General features: G+C 39.8%; 1 protein-coding gene across 1 annotated transcript in view; it reads right to left on the bottom strand.

Annotated features, from left to right (window-relative positions):
• Positions 1-9,078: 9,078 nt before the first annotated feature.
• Positions 9,079-20,077, bottom strand: part of srebf2 (sterol regulatory element binding transcription factor 2) — a 58,577-nt gene continuing 47,578 nt past the window's right edge. Inside the window, exons 15-19 of the mRNA XM_039765641.1 lie at positions 17,707-17,839; positions 17,412-17,583; positions 13,433-13,609; positions 12,977-13,091; positions 9,079-12,082 (exon numbers count right to left, since the gene is read on the bottom strand). Of these exons, the coding sequence (XP_039621575.1) occupies positions 11,862-12,082; positions 12,977-13,091; positions 13,433-13,609; positions 17,412-17,583; positions 17,707-17,839 (818 nt within the window). The 3' untranslated portion in view covers positions 9,079-11,861. The remainder of the gene's footprint in view (positions 12,083-12,976; positions 13,092-13,432; positions 13,610-17,411; positions 17,584-17,706; positions 17,840-20,077) is intronic.

Here is a 20,077-nt window from a genome sequence, read left to right as displayed (position 1 = left end):
ATGCTTTTCCTTTGCCTCCACTTGGTATTCGCTGAAATACTTATATTTTCCCCCGTGCTTTTCCCATTGGCTTTTCACAGAAGGCTGAGCTTAAGGGCGGTTTACCGGTATATTGATTTGAATATTCAAAGAGGCGTAATTCTGGGAGGAGTTGGGGCGTTACAAAAAGCGCGAGCACGACCATTACTTTTCACGCTGATCGAGATTTATGTAGCAGAAGAACGTGGAAGTTGGAGTACGCACAGATTCCTGCATCTGGATTTTTCTGTGCGTAAGCACATTTCGACTTTTGTGCTTACGCCATGTTATAGTGCGAGTTCTACGCTCGGCGTTATACACGAGGCCCCAGGACTGGTACCCAAATCTCTATGGCCACTTAACTCTACGCAGATCCCAATGACAAGCTAATTTTAAGTTTTTTTGTTAAGGCCACAGCTATAAATATAAGCAGTAGCCCGGCAAACATACCCCAGTGGCCCACTTGGTGCTTTCTGTGGCTGGAGTAGGCCCACTTCATAATGTGCATAGGGGCTCCATGAAGACAAAAATGGAGGCCAAACACCATAAAGCTATCACACAAGACCACCAAGTTTAGCACAAACTTGGCCCATTTAATTTTTTTAAGTGAACTGGGATCTTTTCTGGGAGAGACTGTTTTCTTGCATCCAAAATGATTTGGCGCTTGGGTCCTTTCTGAAAACAACGCAGAGGTAATTTTCTTTGTTGACTACACGGCTTTAGTCCTGATGTTAACTATAAACCCGTGGTAGGATGTGATAATTCAACAGCGGTTTCACCTATAGATGTGCACTATAATAACGGGCCAAAGTTTAACTAAACGTTCTGGACAAAGCAGTATTAACTCAAATGATTAACAGCTGTGCTCCTCTGAGACCTTAAATGCGACGTTACTAAATATCAGAGCATTAACCAGTAAATCATTTTACTTTAACAATCTTATCAGTGATAGGAAAGTAGACTTTACACTGAATGAAACAAGGCTGAGCAGTGACAGTGCTGCTGTGCCGATTGAAGCAGCACCTCCACATCACAATGTTGTTGATTTGGTTCTCAAAGGTTTAAAAAAAGGTCTCAGTTTAATGAGTATTTTCTCAGGCTGATTGACCACTAAAGGTACCAGTTTTGGCATCAATGCAAAGATAGTTATTTGGCTATTGTACCAGAACACATCCATCCATCCATTATTCAACCCGCTATATTCTAACTACAGGGTCACGGGAGTCTGCTGGAGCCAATACCAGAAGACATGTTTGGCAAAATCCAAAGACAACGTTTGACCAGAAGAACCTGATAACAACTGTAAAGCATGATGGTGCAAATGTTAGATTTGGACTGTTTTGCTGCATCACTTCAGCATCACAGAATCCACTAGGAATTCTTTATTGTACTACAAATGCCTGAGGATAATAAGAAACCATCTGACCAGGAGAGGACTGGGTCTCAAAACTGGACCTGGGCATCCTTCAACGAGTGAGGTGATGGTCAACCCACTCAGCCCATTATTCATTTTGATTTTCTTAAAATTTGTGATGAGTACTGTTCATCATGAACATTAATCTGTCTGAGACGCTGGAAAATGCTAAGCACACTAAACAATGAAGAGAATGGCTGTCTTTGTTGTATGACAACCACCATGTATTTGAACCATCTTTTTGCACGAAACACCTCTTCACCACTTTGTTGTCAGTTTTTCGATTAGGGTGGTAGTTCCAAAACAGCACACATTCTGCATATCCGTATGGTTTCTTAAAGTAGTTAATCGACTTGTATCCCTTCTCAGGCTCCTCTCTATCAGGCACGTCTGTATCAACTGATTGAGCCAGTTCACCAATTTCCACTACACCTGTTGATGGCCCAGCTTCATCTTCTGATTGCTCTGGTGGCTCATGAACTTGTTCGCTGACTTCACCAGGCCCGCCTGGCCGGGGGCCGGTATCAGTACCTTTGAACAGATCCACAAAGTTTCTGCACTTTGAAGCACTTTCTGCCAGTTTCTTTTTCTTTCGATTACGTTCTTTCTGAGCCCCACCTTTTCTCCTCATCTGTTTTGCTTCATCTGTATTTGGCAACAGATGCTGAGTGGCTGAAATGAACGACAGGTCAACCGAGGATAAGGTCATGAATGGGTGTTAATTGAACTTTACTTAATTCAATGGCAAATAATTACCCATACAGGCGGTTAGGCGGCCTAAAGCAAAGTAAGTGATTACAGGTATGAAACAATTATTTTCAACTCGATAATCAAACTGCTCATTTACAATGGAATAAATTATAACTGAGGTTATAATAAAAACCTCACATGATTGCAATGTTCTATTAACTTAACGATAAACTATAAATGCTCTTTCCTAATATGAAAAATTCCTATCCTGTGCTTTATAACTTTATTTCCTCATACTAATAATCACAGCTGAAAACCACTAATTATCACTCACGCTGACGAGCAGTGAACAATAAAATGCAAAATACATAATTTAAACTAATTATTAGTACCGAAGAATTTAAATACTAGATATAAGATAAAATAAATTGCAGTAATGTATATGCTAACCAAAATGTATCAAAAAAGAAATCATCAAAAGGCAGTTTTGACCAAATTTTTCGCTACAACGTAGTGTACTGACAACTAAAACAACTTGATGACGTAATATGGTATATTATCTAGGACTATATAAATCGCAGTACCAGACAGATAATGTTTAGTGGTTTAGAAAATTAATTTTAATGTCAAACAATAACCAGTACATAAAATTTACTTCATGAAACGCCCGGCCCATGACCAGACTGTGCCCCCTCGTGTCCCAGGGTGGTAGTGCTTACTTCTGATGAGCCTGGAAGATGACCTTCTGACATGCATGTGTGACAAACTACATGAATTATAAAATACATTTAAATAGACAGCATATCACAAACATTAATTCTGAATATGTCCACCTAGCCTCACTGCTGGATGAGTAGAAACAGATAAAATAGATATAAAACATTCATATATATATATTCATATATATATATTCATATATATATATATATATATATATATATAAACATAAATATATATATCATACATATGTCTATATATATATATATATATATATATATTGTGGACACTGGCCCGGACATAGACAGGCAGACATGTTGTTCATCACCCAACACACTGTTTATTTACAAATATTTACAAACTTCGTGCACTCACAACCCCAGTGCCTCGTGCACCGATTCCCCCAAGTCCAGGCCTCGCAGTCTCTGTGCCTTTCTCTCCTGGCCGCCTCCAGTCCTCACTCCAGCTCCGTCCTCTTCCACCCGACTTCTGCCAATGACTGGAGGGAGGCGGCCCCTTATATACAGCTCCCGGATGAGCACCAGGTGTTCCCGGCGTTCCTCCCTTGGCCACGCCCCAGCGTGGCGGAAGTGCCGGCTGTCCTCCCGGCAGCTCTCCGGTGTCTCCCAAAGTCTTCCCCCCAGCACTTCCTGGTGTGGCGGAAGTGCTGGGCTCCAGGGGTCCTCAGGCACCAGGGCGCTGCCTGGCGGTGGCCACTGGCCCCTACAGGGTTGGGCTTCCAAGCCCTCTACCCATGGCCACCAATACAACCAGGGCGATTGCCCCCTTGCGGTCTGGAGGAGGCACAAGCCCTCCTCTGGTCCTTCTGGGCGTCCCGGCCGGGGACCACACAGGATATTCCGGCATCGGGGCGCCGCCTGGCGGTGGCCACGGGTCCCTACAGGGCTAGGCTTCCAAGCCCTGTACCCGAGGCCCCCAACATAACCAGGACGGACACCCCTCGTGGTCTGGAGGAGGCACAAGCCCTCCTCTGGTCCCCTGGGTGTATATATATATATATATATATATATATATATATATATATATATATATATATACACACACACACACACACGCACGCACATTATACTGTATATACATATATACTTACATACACACACTATATTATATGTACATATATATTGCATAGTTTACTGTCAAATAATGCAAAGAGTATGTGTAGAAGGAAAATTTTTTATTAGCATGAGAGGATAGCAAATTAACATATAGAGCCATAAAAAGTAATTAAAAGTTTCCAAAATATTAAGATTAAGTATAAATTAGAATGTTAAGCAAATAAGATAGGTCTAGCAAATAGTTAACTAAAAATCAGTTATATTGCATTATTTTTTAGGCTTACTGTACAGTAAAAGTTCCAGAGTAAGAAAAGAACAGCAAATTGATACACCGATACCAGTTTTGGACAGGATAAGAGTTTGAGAACACCTGTGATTCAAGGCTAGGAAGAGATGAAAGCAGAGTAGATGCCTCTGAAACGCTCGTTTCAAAAAGCAGCTGGGCTGATGAATCAGCAGAAAGACAACAAAAGGCTTTTGCTGCAAGCAGGGTCACGCTGACATAATGCATGAAGAGAAAATTTTAGTAAATTCAGGCATTAGCAAAAATACTATAAGAATATATTAGCAATTAACCTTAGTGTAGAAATTAAGACAAATCAAGCATGCCAAGCAATGATTAAATGAAAGCACATACTATATTTCTTTTTAATTAAAGCTTAAGCTTCAGGTCACTATTATAAAAAGTTTGAAAGGTTTAAGAGAGCAAATGATGAGAGGAAACCTATATTTGGAATTGAAGCCTTGGCCAGTTAGAGAAAATGGGAACAGCATAGAAAAATAACAAATTCCATAATGGGGCCAGTGATAGGAAAAGTAAGGAGATAATAAGGGTTCCCATGGAAACTCAAGGTTCGGCCGGACAGGAATAGAAGGGAGGCAGAGAAGATGGGCAAAAGAGCTCATTATAGCGAGGTCAGAAAAGACTGGGCTTTTCTTATGTCATTTCCTAAGATGGTAAGAGGAAGCCATCCACCCAGTCTTAGACCAATCAAAATAAGCCGAACAGACACCAAGAGAGAATAATGGACAGTAAAGCCAGGTGCAGAATGAGCTAATCGAATGAGGTAAAAATGAGAAGAAATTGTTATAAAAACTTCAATTGCTGTAATGATCATCGCTCAATCTCGGCCGAAATAGGTTGAGTCCGTGTGGTTGATTTATTGCAATAAAGCCTTAAAACTCTGTCTGTCTATCTCGAATCCCAATAGTGTTAATTTTTAGGTAAAAAGCCTTCTGATGATTAATTTTTTGCCACGACATATGCAACATCATTGGGCTCATCAGGCATACACACTCTACTGCTCCCCTAATCGATTGAGAGAATGAAAAGTGAATAAAAAAAATAAATAACCTTTACAAGCATCATAAATTACACTGGCTGTTACACACTGAAATCAAATGTATGTTTTTATTTTAAAATAGTAAGAATAAGAGCAGTTTACTTCTCAAAAGAGAATCGTGCGGGATCAAACTCATGAACTTTTGATTGCTAGTCAGCAGCTGATACCATTACGCTACCATGACAGTTGTGATAAATATGTGTCAATGTGGCATGCTAAGGCGGCTTTTTTTCTGCAGTTATATTTTTGAATAAAAGCATACTTATTCTGTTATATTTGTACCTATTATGAAACTGTTAATTTGATATTTGGACTTCAGGCTTCATACATTATATAGTTTATGCCTACATTTTGTCATTTACTACTACAATATGAAAAACGTTTGTTTTAAAAATGTGTTTACACGGATTACTGTAGAAACGGAACACACGTGAAATGCGTGTATTCCAAATAATGATCTATTATTTCTACTCTAAAACTCCACTTCACTCCCAGATAATCAATCAAGGCATGAGCTGGGAGAAGTTTGTGCACGTTCTAAGTCGGTGGGGGGATGGAATAGCCGGCTACTTGCAGCTTTTCTTTATCAGCACATTTAGATTAACAAAGGACACTGGCGGAGAGGTGAGAACGGCTTTAAGAAGTGATTTAAGGTGGGACGGATCTACGAGTTTTTTCGTAGGCTCTGGTAATTCTAGTGTTAACAGGCATTCCTGGTATTAACTTGTGATAAACGTACCATGGTGTGACGTAAGGGGAACCGACTGTAAAAAGGCAAGGAGGTGCGTATTTTGAATGAAAAGGGAGAAGACAGCGAAGGAGTGGAAAAGTGAGAAGGAAAACTGTTTAAATAAAGAGCTAGGAAGGTGAATGGAAAGAAGCAGCCAGTGGTAAAGCAAGGAAGACTCTGTAATAAGGACGGTTGGGTGCACGTAGAAGGTGTAACAGTAAGATTGTTAAGCCTTATGATAATGTCCCCGCACGGAGGGTTTAGAGAGACGCACCGGGAGAAGTATAGAATAGGGAACCCCATGTGACTGTCCTGCTGTTCTCCTTCGACAGTTCTGTGGCTCTGCATATTTGTATGCACCTCTGTAAAGTCAGTTTGTCTTCTTTCAGTAATCTTTGTTGCAAACTTGCATCACTGGTTCCGCACACAATTCGGTCACGTATAAGGGAACTTTTAATCTACCCGAAATTGCATGTGCCTGCTAACATTCACAGATCTGTGACGTAGTTGTCTATATTTTCTCCCCTTCCCTGATTTCTTGAAAAAAATCTGAACCTCTCTACAGTTTCGTTTATTTTTGGGTTGTAATGTGTAAACTTCCGTATCATCAAGCTCATGGTTAACTCATCAGGTCTTACATCACCGGTCAGCGCCTGACACAATTCTCTGCCGCTCTCTCCAATAAGATAACAGAATAATCTGACCTTAGTGTTTTCCTCTGCCTCCGGCATTGCAAGTTTTGTGTATAATCTGAACTCGTCCTTCCATGTTCTCCATGACTTTGCCAGGTCTTTAGCATCGAGGCTTTATACTCTGCGTCTTCTCATTAAACTTCTATCTCGCAAATATCTTGTGTGATCTTGCGATGTCCACGGCTTTATTTAATTTTAGCTCCGACCCGGCACTTAAAAGTTTCTCTTGCACTTTCGCGGAGTTTGTGCCAAACACTATTCTATCCCTGACCATCTCATTTTCGTTTGCATAAGCACAGTCCTTCACCAGCAATTTTAACTCTGTTAGAAACTGATCAAAAGTCTCGTTTATACCCTGCGTCCTCTCAGTAAACTTGTATCTCGCGAATATCATATTCGTCTTAGGCATGACAAACACCAGCAGCAGCCTGTCTATGAACTTAATTTAAACTTAAGCTTTACACCTTGCTTTTCTATTGATATGTGTACTAAGGCTTGTTCAGCGTCAGAGGGTTTCCGCAGTAGCTGCACTTATGAATATGCTAAGCACAGTTCTTCACCCGCAAATATTTACCTTATATGGGCAGGCACTCAATTACGTGCGAGGCGTGATGATGAATGACGCAACTCCACCTCACACGGCGACCAAGCTGCAGGCTATGGCCGTATATATGGACGAAAGTAGGTTCAAGTTATGACCGTTATGCGTAGAATTTCGAAATGAAACCTGCCTAACTTTTGTAAGTAACCTGTAAGGAATGAGCCTGCCAAATTTCAGCCTTCTACCTACACGGGAAGTTGGAGAATTAGTGATGAGTCAGTGAGTGAGTGCTTTGCCTTTTATTAGTATAGATATACACTCCTTTAGATTGAATTAATCTTTACTGATGCTGCCACATAAATAAGTTTCAAGTGCTCATAAATTTCAATGGAACATTTAATCATCACAGTCTGGCACCAAGTCAATTAAGCTGCATGAATAGCAATCTGTCCAGTTAGGAAGCTTAAGTGATTGTCAATCAACCTCACCTGCTTTGGTACACATGAAAGTGACAACTTGGTGCACTGGAGCGGCAGCAGCAAGAGAACCTCCAAAACAATGCACAACAATGCCTGAGCTCATGTGGCCAGAGTGTATAGGCAGTTCCTGGATGACAAAGGCTTTGATGGCACTGACTGGCCTGCACAGTCCCCAGATCTGAATACAACTGAAAACCTCCGAGTCGGTTATGTATTGGTACCTGATGCTACCAAGTAGTGGTACAGACTGTGCAGGAGCTCACTGATGCCCTGATCAAGGTCTAGGTGGAGATCCCCCAGGATACCATCTGACACTCCCTTATAAGGAGCATACCCAGACATTGTTGGGAATGCATACATGAATATGGTGGCCATACGACATAATATATGACTCGGTAGTGTGTATCAGCCTGTGATTTCAATTTTTCACCATGGCTGGGGGTGGGGCACACCCCCTTAGTGTGTGCATACATGCATATAAGGGTGGCACGGTGGGCAGTGCTGCTGTTTCTCTGGTCCAGTGTTCTGATCCTAGCTCAGTCATTGTTCCTGTACAGTGGGACTTTCCTCTGGATGCTTAATTTTACTTCTGATATCTCAAAAGACATGTAGATTGGGTAAGTTGGTCATTCTTGATTGTTCCTGTGTCAGTTTGTTGGGTCTGTGATGTACAGGCAGTTCGACCAGGACTACTTTGCGCCCAGTTATGAATTATTATTTGCCTGGCACTTTTATCCAAGGAAAACTAACAACATCAGAGATACAACTGGTTAAATTTCTTTTGTTTTTCCAAATTGGGGCACAGATGGGTGAAATGACTTGCTCATGGTCACACAGTGCCAGTAGTAGAATTTGAACCCACAACCTCAGGATTCATATTCCAAAGCCTTAGCCAGCATACCACACTAAAGTAATTCACTTTTAAAAGAAATTGTGTTTTTTTCCTCAACATGGCCTTGCAAGCAATCGTCATTAAAAAGAAATCAAGTGCAGTCACTTTAAGTTCCATTTCTCTTCACACCAAGGCACGAGGAAGGAACACACAGTTTTTTAAAAAACTGTGTTGTTCCAAGGAAGCTAACACCTTCTGCTGGATAAAGGAGACAAGGGAGACATTTTCTAGGCATGTAAAAAGTGTCTGAAATAATCAAGTACAAGAAATATACAAAATCCCGAGCATTGTAAATTCTAACACTGCAGTGTGGGTGGGCTTCATGCAGTATCATATAGCAGAGTAAGCACAGCCTCTGACACTTTGATTAGTATCCACTCAGGTCTGATCGGTAAAGCACTCAAATTCACACTCTAGATGAGCGACATGTTTCACTCAAGTATGCTGGAAGAAAAAAAAAAACATCAAAGAGATAAAGCAGGCAGATGGAGGCACAACTTTTTTATTTTAAAAGTAAGATTTACAAAACAAAAATCAAAATGCTCTGCATTGTATCCCCAAGTACTAGATTTGTTGATGTGATGTGCAGCAGCAGCAGGAATAACTGATAAAAATATTGTACAAACTCAAGACACCACACAAAGATGACTTTTTTACACTAGTTACATAAAATCAATTACTTTTAAACAAGTGCTCATGAATATAACTTTCAACATAAATTAAAACTTTCAAACATACATAAACATAGAAAAATTTCACACAAGGTCCTTAAAACATATGCTTCAGAGCAAATGTGGAACTGTTACTGAAACCAAAGCATGGGGTGGGGTATCCATCTTACAGACCACCAGCACCAAGCAGAAGTGAGCAGGCACCTCTGCTGAACGCCCCCTCCTAATTTCACGCCTCAGCCCCTTCTCTTCTACAAAATGTGATTGCTGGAAGTAAGCCTGGCACTCCTACTTTTGTTTTTAATCACAGATAATCCTAGGAACTGTTCATTTTCTCCCATCGCAATCTCCAGATATGCCGTTTACAATTTGTAGAATTTCAATTCAAAATTCATTTCATTTCCTCCTGAGAGCCTATCTGTGGCCATTCGCTAAATTTTAGAATATTGGTCACATACAATATTGGTTACATCAATGGATTTCAGATGTTCCTGGGGTCACATCACAGGTCGTCATTCCAAAACAATCATGTACATTCAACCATTTAGTTTTAAAGTTAGTCTGACATCATAAAGAAGGGGCAGCACAACAAATCATGCCATACTATAAGGAAAAAAATACATACAAAAACTTCTGCGCTTGGAGGAAATCAATCTGTCAATTCAATTTAAATTTTCAAGTTAGGCTGACTTTTCTAAACCTTCAGTAGAATACGTGGAGTTGTGTCTACATGCATACAACCCCTGCTTTATGTTGGCACTGGCTGAAGGTGAATGGCTGTCTTGGAAAAACAACTCTGACGTGGATCCAGAAACCCAATAATATCAGACCTACCAACTGCAGTGGGGTCAATAAGAGGGAATCTCCAATGTACTGCTGGAGAAGAAGTTTTGACAATAGAGGTTACAGTCAAGGGCTGATGCAGAAACTGTGTTAAATAAAATATGAATTACAGTTTGGTACATTTGATATGCACAGATTCCTTTATTTACAAATGCATGTAGTTTTAGAAGTAAGAATTACAAGAGTCTGAAATGACCACAAGGCAATGGGCCCTCAAGTATTTTTTAGCCCACTCCACAAGTGGGGAAAACGAGTCCAATGATGTTGCTTGTGTAGTAAAGAAGTGCCCTGGGGTATTTTTCCTCCAAATGATTACTAAATAATATTTGAAAAGTTCTTTTTTTTGTTTTCTCACAAATATAACTCCATTGACCTGTACAGGAAGCTATGCAATGAAATACAATCTATATAAAAAAATAAAAACTGCTCTTATGGCCTAAAAAGCACTAGAATAAGCCTTTGAACGGTGAGCATTAAACATTAAAAGGAACGCTTCCAAGAAACTGGCGAGAACATTGTGACAGGTGCCCACCTACTCAAAGCATATAAATATACAAACAAATATATACATATATATCAGTGTGCACTCACCATTGTACACACTTCTCAGCATATCATCAATGGTTCAACATTATTAAAATGGGGTCTTTCAGGGCTCATTTTCAGTCAATTACCCATCTTGGTATGACTGAAGGATTCCATCTAAAAACAGTACTGATTCCCCCGTAATGGCAGGGTGCAGTGAGCATGTACTCTGGAAATGGGCAGATAAGCACCAGCCCACTCAGGGTGTGATCTGAGTAATTGCAATTATAAAACTACACAGTTCAAACTGGATATAGGGGTCCACTGGGTGTACAACACCATCACAAATGATTCAATGACAGGCCCACGGTAATCTTCACTCCCTCCCTCTGTGTTTGTGTATGTGCACTCACGGCTGGGTGCGAGACTCTCCAATGTCATCGTCAAATCAATGATTTAGTTATCATCCAGTGTAACAAATGAAAAAACAAAGAGCAGGAGGTAGAATAAGATGTCTTTAACAATTCAAATCTTACAAAACAAATGTGGAGGTACCCAGTGGAATTGCAAAGGTGGGAATCAACAAAATGGTGAATTTTAATGACTTAACACATTTAATTGATCTGACTTTGTAACACCTGAACACCTTTGAATGACCCATACCTGATGATCTCCTTATAAATACAACAAACACAAAAAAATTAAACTGGTATAAAGTAATTAAAAGTACCTCAACTGCATGATGTCTTCTTGCCAGAAAAATGAAGCGAAAAGAATTGATGAAATGATGTTCTAGCCTTTAAAAAAACATTGTCAGTTGAAGGTATAAAAGCCCAGTGTTAACTTAACTAGCTGCCTGTCGTGCTGTGGGAATGTTGATGGGTCATTTTTACCTTCATTCAAACAGAACTCAAAAGGAAGTTTTAAAATGCTCTGCATGTGGTTTCCTGCTCAATATAAATACAGTTGAATGTTAATTTCTGCTTTCTCTATGTTGACAGTATGTGGATAAGCCTCAGAATGATTACCGTCATAACCTCTACACTGCCAAATCTATGATGGGGTTCCTCCCTATATTTTACAATTCTTGACTGCTACAAAAGCAGATAAGTCAGATGTGACATTCCAAAGGTCATACATTATAAATAGAACAGTTTTATTTCATTTTGGGACAAAACAAAAAAAAGAGAGACAGACTGCTCCCTTATCACCCATTCTGGAATCCCGCTATTATGAAGCAGCAATGGTTGTACCTCCGCTCAATTTCAACAGCATTTGCTGGCAGTCATGGACTGAACGCTTGTCTCCCACCCTCTCCAATGTCCGAGCAGCTTCAGCTAGGAGCACTGCTCGCTGTCCAGGGGGAGTCAGAAGAGGCAAGGGTAGATGCCGACATGCCAACAAGATGGCATGAGCTCGCTCCCTCTCTCCTGGAAGACTAGCACTGGAACCTTCATTGGGAAACAAAGAGAAGAAAAAGCCATCTGTATCACTGACAGCATTCTATGGTCCAATATGGAGATCAAGTTATTCTGGTAAAACGTGTGGCCTTTACTGACAAACTTACGGTTTTATTTTTTTTCTGTCAGAGAAAATAACAATTCAAGGCAACATCACATTAAACATTTTTACTGATTTTTAGTTACAAACATCATACTACACTTCCAATTATCACCAGTTGTGTAGTTCGACATACCCAGGGACTCAGTTAGACTAATCTGCAACTCACTCCAACAAAAATCAAACTTGTTTAAGTCTTAAGGACGGACTTGTGTCTGTGAGACTTGAGAACAGATGAGTGCTCACCCAGAAGTAAAATGCATATAATGCAGCTATGAAGAGTAAAGAACAAACACTGCTATTCTAGACCTGACAAACACAAGAGAAACTCATGTGTCCGATAGTGTGTGTTTTACATATCACAACAGAGTTGGGGGGAAAAACAAAAAAGGCACCAGGATGTGGCTGAACTCCTTGAACCTGTAAAGCCTTCGTACAGGATCCAGCTCCATCAGGCACCATGTTATGGGCTGTTAGAAGAAGAGTCAAGCGTCTGATACTTTGGAAATGTGAAACTGTGCTGGAAAGTCGTTGCACAGTCGTCAAATTTGACATCCCCTTGGAAAAGAAGTTGTGTAATGGGACATTGGCTTAAGATGTGTAAGTTTTATTTGTCACAAAAATTATCTACAAGGTCAGAACTAATTGGGTCCCCTTCAATAGAGCGAATTAAATATCATAAAAAGGCTCTAAAGTTTTAATACTTGTCAGGTTTTCTCTAATGTAGTCCACTGCTTTATATTAAAAACAAAAGAACACAGACAATTTATTTAGCACTGCATTACCTTTAGAGTCACAGTTTGGAGCTGTTCTTCTGCGCAGATTATGTTCAAGCAGTTGATGTGTTCGTGTTGGACTTGCTCCTGCCATTAATCGCACTGTGGCTTCATGGAGGAACATCTATAATATGAAACAGAGGTTAGGATAAGGCAAAAGTGGAGTGTGGCGTCAAAAAAGTTCCTTTGCTTTCCTCTTTCTTTCACTAAATGCTGATGCAAAAATACAGGACACATTGAACAGGCCAGAAAAGAGTGAAGAATTTTCCAAACTTCTGGTCTGGTTAGAGAGTAGTCAGCATCACCTTGAAGTTAATGGTTAGCCATGCTATTTAATGACACTTCATATGGGCCTGCATATTATTGTTAAAGAATTTATCCATAAAACATTTATACTTTTTAAAGCAAACAGTGATTTCCTACTGCTGGCATCTTTGATACTGCTGACGAGGAAACTTCATTTACCTTGCGCTGCGCCTCTCTGAAGCAGTGTCCCAACTTCCGAAGGCTGCTCAGGTCTCTCTGAAAGCCAGCTAACTGTGCTCCAGAAACAAGGGTTGGCTCTCCTCCTACCTCACTACCTCGCTGCCAGAGATCTGTCCGCAGGGTCAGCAACAAGTCACAGATGAGCATCTCCACTGCCTAAATTGAGTCGATTTAAAGGGGGGAAAAAAAAAACAACAACTTTTATGTTCCTTAGCACTGGAGGCAACCTATTTCAATATTCATATTCATAACCTAACATAATTCAACTCGGGGTTGTCTAAGACTACAGCTTAACATAGTGGCACCGAGCACAAAGTAGGAAACGGCCCTGGCTTGGGTGCAAGTCCATTGCAGGATATAACTGTCTCAGACTCAGAGAACATGCAGCCACTGTGTTGTCCTCAAAGAAAACATTTCTGTAATTATTATTATTTTTTTTTTTTTACATATTTTTATTGATTTTAATTAGAAACAGATAACATTCCATACAGTCAAGTCAAATTTAATAAATGAAAGCAAAACTTCTGTAATTATTATGAATATGCTCAAGCTACACAACACTGCCAATTGTAAACATATTAGGATTTCCAGTTTGGAAATAAAGATGGAGTGAACCATAAAGAGAATATTTATCAAGTGTGAATTGGCTGGATTATATTTTCAATACACAGCTGCTTAATTTATAATAGATTATATTAAAAGTTCTGCTTTTATTTGTAAAAATGGGGAAAAGTACAATTAGGAAGAAAGAATAGAGCATTTCACCTATAATAAATTCATATTTTGAAATTTGCTGTTGCGGCCTATCATGTGGTAATTTCACCTAATACTTGAATAAATTAATTTGCACTTGTCTTTCACCCAGTCCAGAGAACCTGTAGAACTCATTGCGAAATTTATTCAACATTATATAAACAATGTATGTTATCTATTATAACAATTTTGACTTAAACAGGCAACTGAAAACATCAATGTTAATCAATTCTATTACTCTAAAACAGGATTAACAACCGAGAAGGTTTGACTACATAACATCAACATCTGGATTTAAACTGGATGGCCTCAACTTCCCTGTAACATTCAGAGACAGCATCTCTACATACAAGTTTACTTCTTTAACTAGTTTCCTTTTAACAAATATTTTCACACACACTTGTGTTTGTGCTTTTCTGATAAGCTTTATCCCTTGTAATACTGACTAATTCTATTATTCTTTCTTTGACCTTGTTTTTTTTCTTTATGTATTATTGTTATTGAATGCATTGTGACCAAAGTAAAAACAATATTAAACAATTGGGATGATTTTGGAAAGCTTCTGTGCTGCACTGCAGACACATTGCACAGGTGAGGCAGGATCATGCAATGCAACTACAATGCACCACAGCCACCTCCTATTAACATCATTAGAGCACACTGTGTGGTGGGACACAAGGACAGGTTTTCCTATGAAAAAGCTCATTACCAAGATGTTAAGAATGAAAATCTTTGATAGCACAGTGGTTTAAAACCATTTGACACGCTGTGCTTTGCACAGAAGGAACTGAACTACACAGAGGAACATGGCACTCAGGGTAATAAATTTTAAGAAGAAGTTTCTCTTATAAACGGTCTTTTAAATATGAAATACACAAAACATTGTCTTTTAAACTTACACAAGTGCAACAACGACTTGTTAAGTGTGGCCTGAGAGCGAAGACACTGAAATGTACAAATGACAATATTGACCCCATCCACAAGACTGTAGGCTGAATTTGCACCAATATCTTGTAGAGTATTTGACCTGTCAAGTCACTTAATCAGCAAGTCCTCAAACTGCAGAAGTGGGTAAACACTTAAACTAAAGAGTGATCTTTATGTCACTTTGAAGATAATGGTTAGCTAAATCCATAGCTATTATAAAACCACATAATATGGATTCATCTGGTTCTGCGATTAAAAGGCCAAATGACAAAAAAAAAAAAAATATAGAAATAATGGTGTGTGAGCCTTAAAATGTAAGTACAGTGGTACCTCGGTATACGTCTGCTTTGGAATAAGTCCAACTTGGTATACGTCCTGTTTGGACACGAAAAATTTTGCTTGGTATACGACCTTTGTTTGGAATACAACTCGCGTGCTATCCTTGTTTACCTCTCTCGAGACAAAGCCACGACTGCCCTGAGCCTCAGTGCGCCAGTTGCTAGCATTCAGTGAACAACCCGCGTTATAAATCTATGTGAACTTTTACGTGTGTGGTATAGCGGGTCCACAGCTCCTGTCAAAGTCTAGCTTTAAAATAAATAATCACCGCGCTCGCAGCTTGGTGAGGGGGTGTGATGGTTATGTGGCTGAAGGTTGTAAGGGCGATTAGCGATGTGGGCGTTTCTCACCAAAGTGCACTTGTGAGGGACCATCCGCATTCATGATTGTTCCTGGGGCTGCTTATCTTGATAAACAGAAGCGTGAGTCGGCTAGAAGGGGAGGAATGGATGGGAGGTTGAGTGAGTGAGAGAGAGAGCGAAGTAGCTGAAGTAGGCAGAGTTAACGTCAGCTGCAAGTAGGGCGACTCCCCTGTTGGGAAGCGGGAGGGATTTGCGCCAGGTAAAAAAGCCACCGGGCTTCTTCTTGGTTTTTTTTTAAAGAATGCTTCCTGCTCTATTTTAACTTCGTTGTTTTTAAGACGACTTTTTCTATTGTTTTTAACCTCCACGTTTCACTTTGGATTTTATGGATTATTTATTGGAACTTTGGAGACTGCACATTAATTTGAACACCTTGTTTTGTTAATTGCTTTAATAAAAGCACTTTGCACTTTTTCACCATCCCCTTGCTTTGTTGTTACCGATGAGCTTAGCAGCGAGGCACATTACCGACGGTGTAGGATTCAAGGGTTCCCCGGCAGCAGATGGGAGCATACAGCAAACCCGCATCATCACAACGTGATTTTGTGTTTTTTTCATGTAAATTTGAATTGGTGGTTGAAAAGTATGAAGGTGGCATGCGTATCCGGGACATGGCTGTTGCATATCGTTTGCCGAGAACGACAGTATCTACGATTGTGAAAAACAAAGATGTTATTAAAAAGTAAAGTGAGGTAAAATTTTCATTTATTTCAACTAATTGCTTTTGTATTTATGTATTTTAGTATTAAGCAGTGTTTAAATTATTTTATACAACTCCATCAATGTATAATATGCCAATAGCAATAGGATTTTTTTTTTTTCATGGGAACGGATTAATCATTTTCCCATTATTTCTTATGGGAAAAATGTGTTTGGTATAGTTCCAGTTTGGTATAGGTCAAAGGGTCTGGAACAAATTAAGGACATATACCGAGGTTCCACTGTATTTTCTTTGATAGAGTACAATTCTTTTTAGAGATGCCCAAAACTGAAGATCCTGCTATACCATTACACAAGTCAAGAATATTCCTTTATTATAATCGTGAGATTTGGCAATACACACTTGCTTACTCCAGTTAAATTAATTAAACGTGAATCTGCTGAGCCACTGTTGTGCTTATTATGGCAGAGCACAATACACTATGCTACATTAGAACAATCTAGATGAGATACTTATCTAGTATATTTTTTGTTGTCTGGAGACCAAAACTGTACACAGAACTCCAGATGAAGCCTATCTAGTGCGTTATAAAGCTTAAGCATAACCATATTGTTAAATAAATCACTTGCGGAACATGCCTTTGTGAAATGAAACACACTCAGATGAGAACATACATTTTGTTGTATAATTTAACCATACCCTTTCTACTGTATCAGAAACTTTTATGCAGTATAAATGTTTAGAATCGTTCACATAACATTAAGACTTTTTGGCACGTGAACAGGCATGTCCCGAGATTTACAATAACATTGTTTATAAGTCTATTTATAAACCATCAAAACTGTTGTTGAAAAAAACAGCAAAAATTAGAAGTCTGAACATTATACAGAGGTGAATGTGCTAATATGTACATTACCTTATTCAGCCCATCACTGATATTACTCGTGGGTAAATTTAGACTTCCTCTGAGGTAGCTGCTGGCCTTTTCACACTGCATCAAGGAACAATGCAGAGCCTCAGCTTTGTTGGAAAGCAGACAGCCCTGCATTGCCCTACAAAGATGAAGAATGGCCTTGGGCAGTGGATGGCTGAAAGAGACACAAGACACATTATACAAAATAAAAGCCTTCGCTGGAACAAAAACTACTTTGCACTGCCACTCTACAACAGATGTAAACAGAATTCAGCAGAGGGATGGCTGATACACTTACTCATGAAACTGCAGGGCCTTAGGCATCCGTTCTATTTCAGGCAGGTAAGATTTTATAACAGCATCATCACCCTGGAGCCACTGAACAACCATGCTAAGGACTAGTGACCACCAGCGGCACACAGGATCTCCACCTAAAATAACCACATTATTAAAAAAAAAGAAAAACTCTGAAATGTTTAAATTATTTTTAACAGAGCATAGGATTTTATACTAAATCTTATGCTGCTTTCTTTTTTTTTAATCAGTAAGCAGACGTGAACATTGTATGAATCAAGGAAAACAATTTACTGCAGCATTTTTAATTCTGATTCCTGACTCTAGATTTATACTCTGCTCTTGGTTATTCCTTACCTGAATTGTAGTTAACATTTTCCCTAGGATTGCTTATGTTAAAAGGAAATGCTGTGTGCTAATTGCCATATACATTTGAGAAGAGAATAGATGACGACTCAGCCTCAGACACACTGTACACAATAGCATACACACATTCAACTTGTTTACAAATCTGCAAAACAGAACACTAAGTGAGACAGCTGTACCAAAGAAAGAAAGAAAGAAAGAAAGAAAGAAAGAAAGAAAGAAAGAAAGAAAACTTGTCCAGCTCCAAAATATTATATTGAGTTCAGGTCACATTGGATACGATCCTGAGGATATATTTACCTTGAAATGCAACAGAGCAAACTCGTACAGGTTGAGTCTCAGGTGCTAACATAAAATACTAAAACGGAGACAAGACTGGTAATAGGAACCCTACAAACTGAAATTAAAACAACTGGCCCGAGTGACGAAAGGGAATAAAGTAGGGTAACACTTAAGACTTTCATGTTTCGTAATACATTACATTTTATGCATTTTGCACATTACTGTGTGGTATGCCTCAACTTTCCCATTTTGATATTTTTAATTAATGTGTACGACTGAACGCTTGTGGTTTACCTACACACTATTCAGCCTCTTCCATACTACTTACATCACGGCACAGGAAGTCTCAAAAGGACCAGTCCATAAACCTTATAAAGTTTTATTTAAAAGGATCATGCCTAATGCTCTGTTTATCTTTAAAAAAAAAAAAAAAGCTAGGAAATTTATGCAGGACATAACATTCAGGTGCGTTTGTGGGCTACACAGGCACTGTAGCCCTCCATGGACTGAGTTCGGGAGGTAAGTTCTAGAACCTTCTCAATTAATTTTAGGGTTGTGAAGACCACAAGCTATCCCACCAGGACTGGGCAAATGGATGAAAATAGGCCTCTGGCAAATTATAGGATCTACCCTTACTCACACAAACACACTCACAGACATTTATTTAATGCCTGCCTTCTCCCACCACCAGAGAAGGATCATGGAAAGGGGCAAAAAAGCAGTTTCACACAGTAAATAAACACATAAGATTCCACAAAGAGCATGAAACTCTAGGAAAATTCTTGGTGGTTCCAAACTTTTTCCATTTTGCAATTATTGAGATTATACTGCTTCTGCTTTACAACTGGGTTTATTCCCTTGCTCTGATCTATGCCACACCACAATTTTCTCTTGGAGGTTGGCAGAAAGACCCTTGAACTTCACAGTTTGGTTTTTGTCCCAAATACAGTGTGAATTGTTGGACCTTTACTATGCAGGTGTGTGCCTTTCTAAACAAGTGTACTCTAAGTTCTAGACCAGTGGTGGCGAACCTATGGCACGCGTGCCAGAGTGGGCACTCAGAGCCCTCTCTGTGGGCACGCTTGCCGTCGCCCCAGCACAGAGTTCCGTTACTAGAAAGCCAGAGGAACGCGGGGTCGGGCTGCTCGGAGGTAAGGGGGAGGCTCACATGCGGTGTGAGGGTGCGGCACAGACGGCAGCCTGTTGAGTCTGTGGCAAAGGTGATTCCCATGGTGGGATTGGAGAGGAGCTAGGTTGGAGGGGATGTGGTATAGCAGGTCCACAGCTCAAAATTTGCAAAGGCCAGTTTTAATAGATAATTGCCGCACTCGCAGCTTATAGGGGGGTGTGGTAGTGCGGTGGAGCGTTTCCCGGGAGCTTCATGATGCAGGTGGTCCTTTCTTAAGTGCACAGGTGAGGAGTCATCCGCATCTGTAATTGTTGCCGGGAGCTGCTAATCGCCACACCTAATCCATGACCCCGTAATATATAATAGAAGTGCGAGGCGGATGAAAAGGGGAAAAAAAAGAGAGAGAGAATGGGAACGAAGGTTAATGGGGAAGACCTGTGTGAATCACCTTGAGAAGATAGAAGGGATGACAAAGGACAGCACAGTTAGTTCTGAAAATTAAATTCTTAAAGTGTGAAATTCTCTGCCAAATAATTTTAAGTCAATGAAAGCACATGGGAATGCTTTCTTTACTTTGTTTGGATCATCTTGTGCTTGT

The sequence above is a fragment of the Polypterus senegalus genome, chromosome 10 (assembly GCF_016835505.1).
Source record: "Polypterus senegalus isolate Bchr_013 chromosome 10, ASM1683550v1, whole genome shotgun sequence".
Classification (NCBI taxonomy): domain Eukaryota; kingdom Metazoa; phylum Chordata; class Cladistia; order Polypteriformes; family Polypteridae; genus Polypterus; species Polypterus senegalus.
Note: the sequence above shows the minus strand (reverse complement) of the source record. Positions and strands in the feature narration are given on the sequence as shown.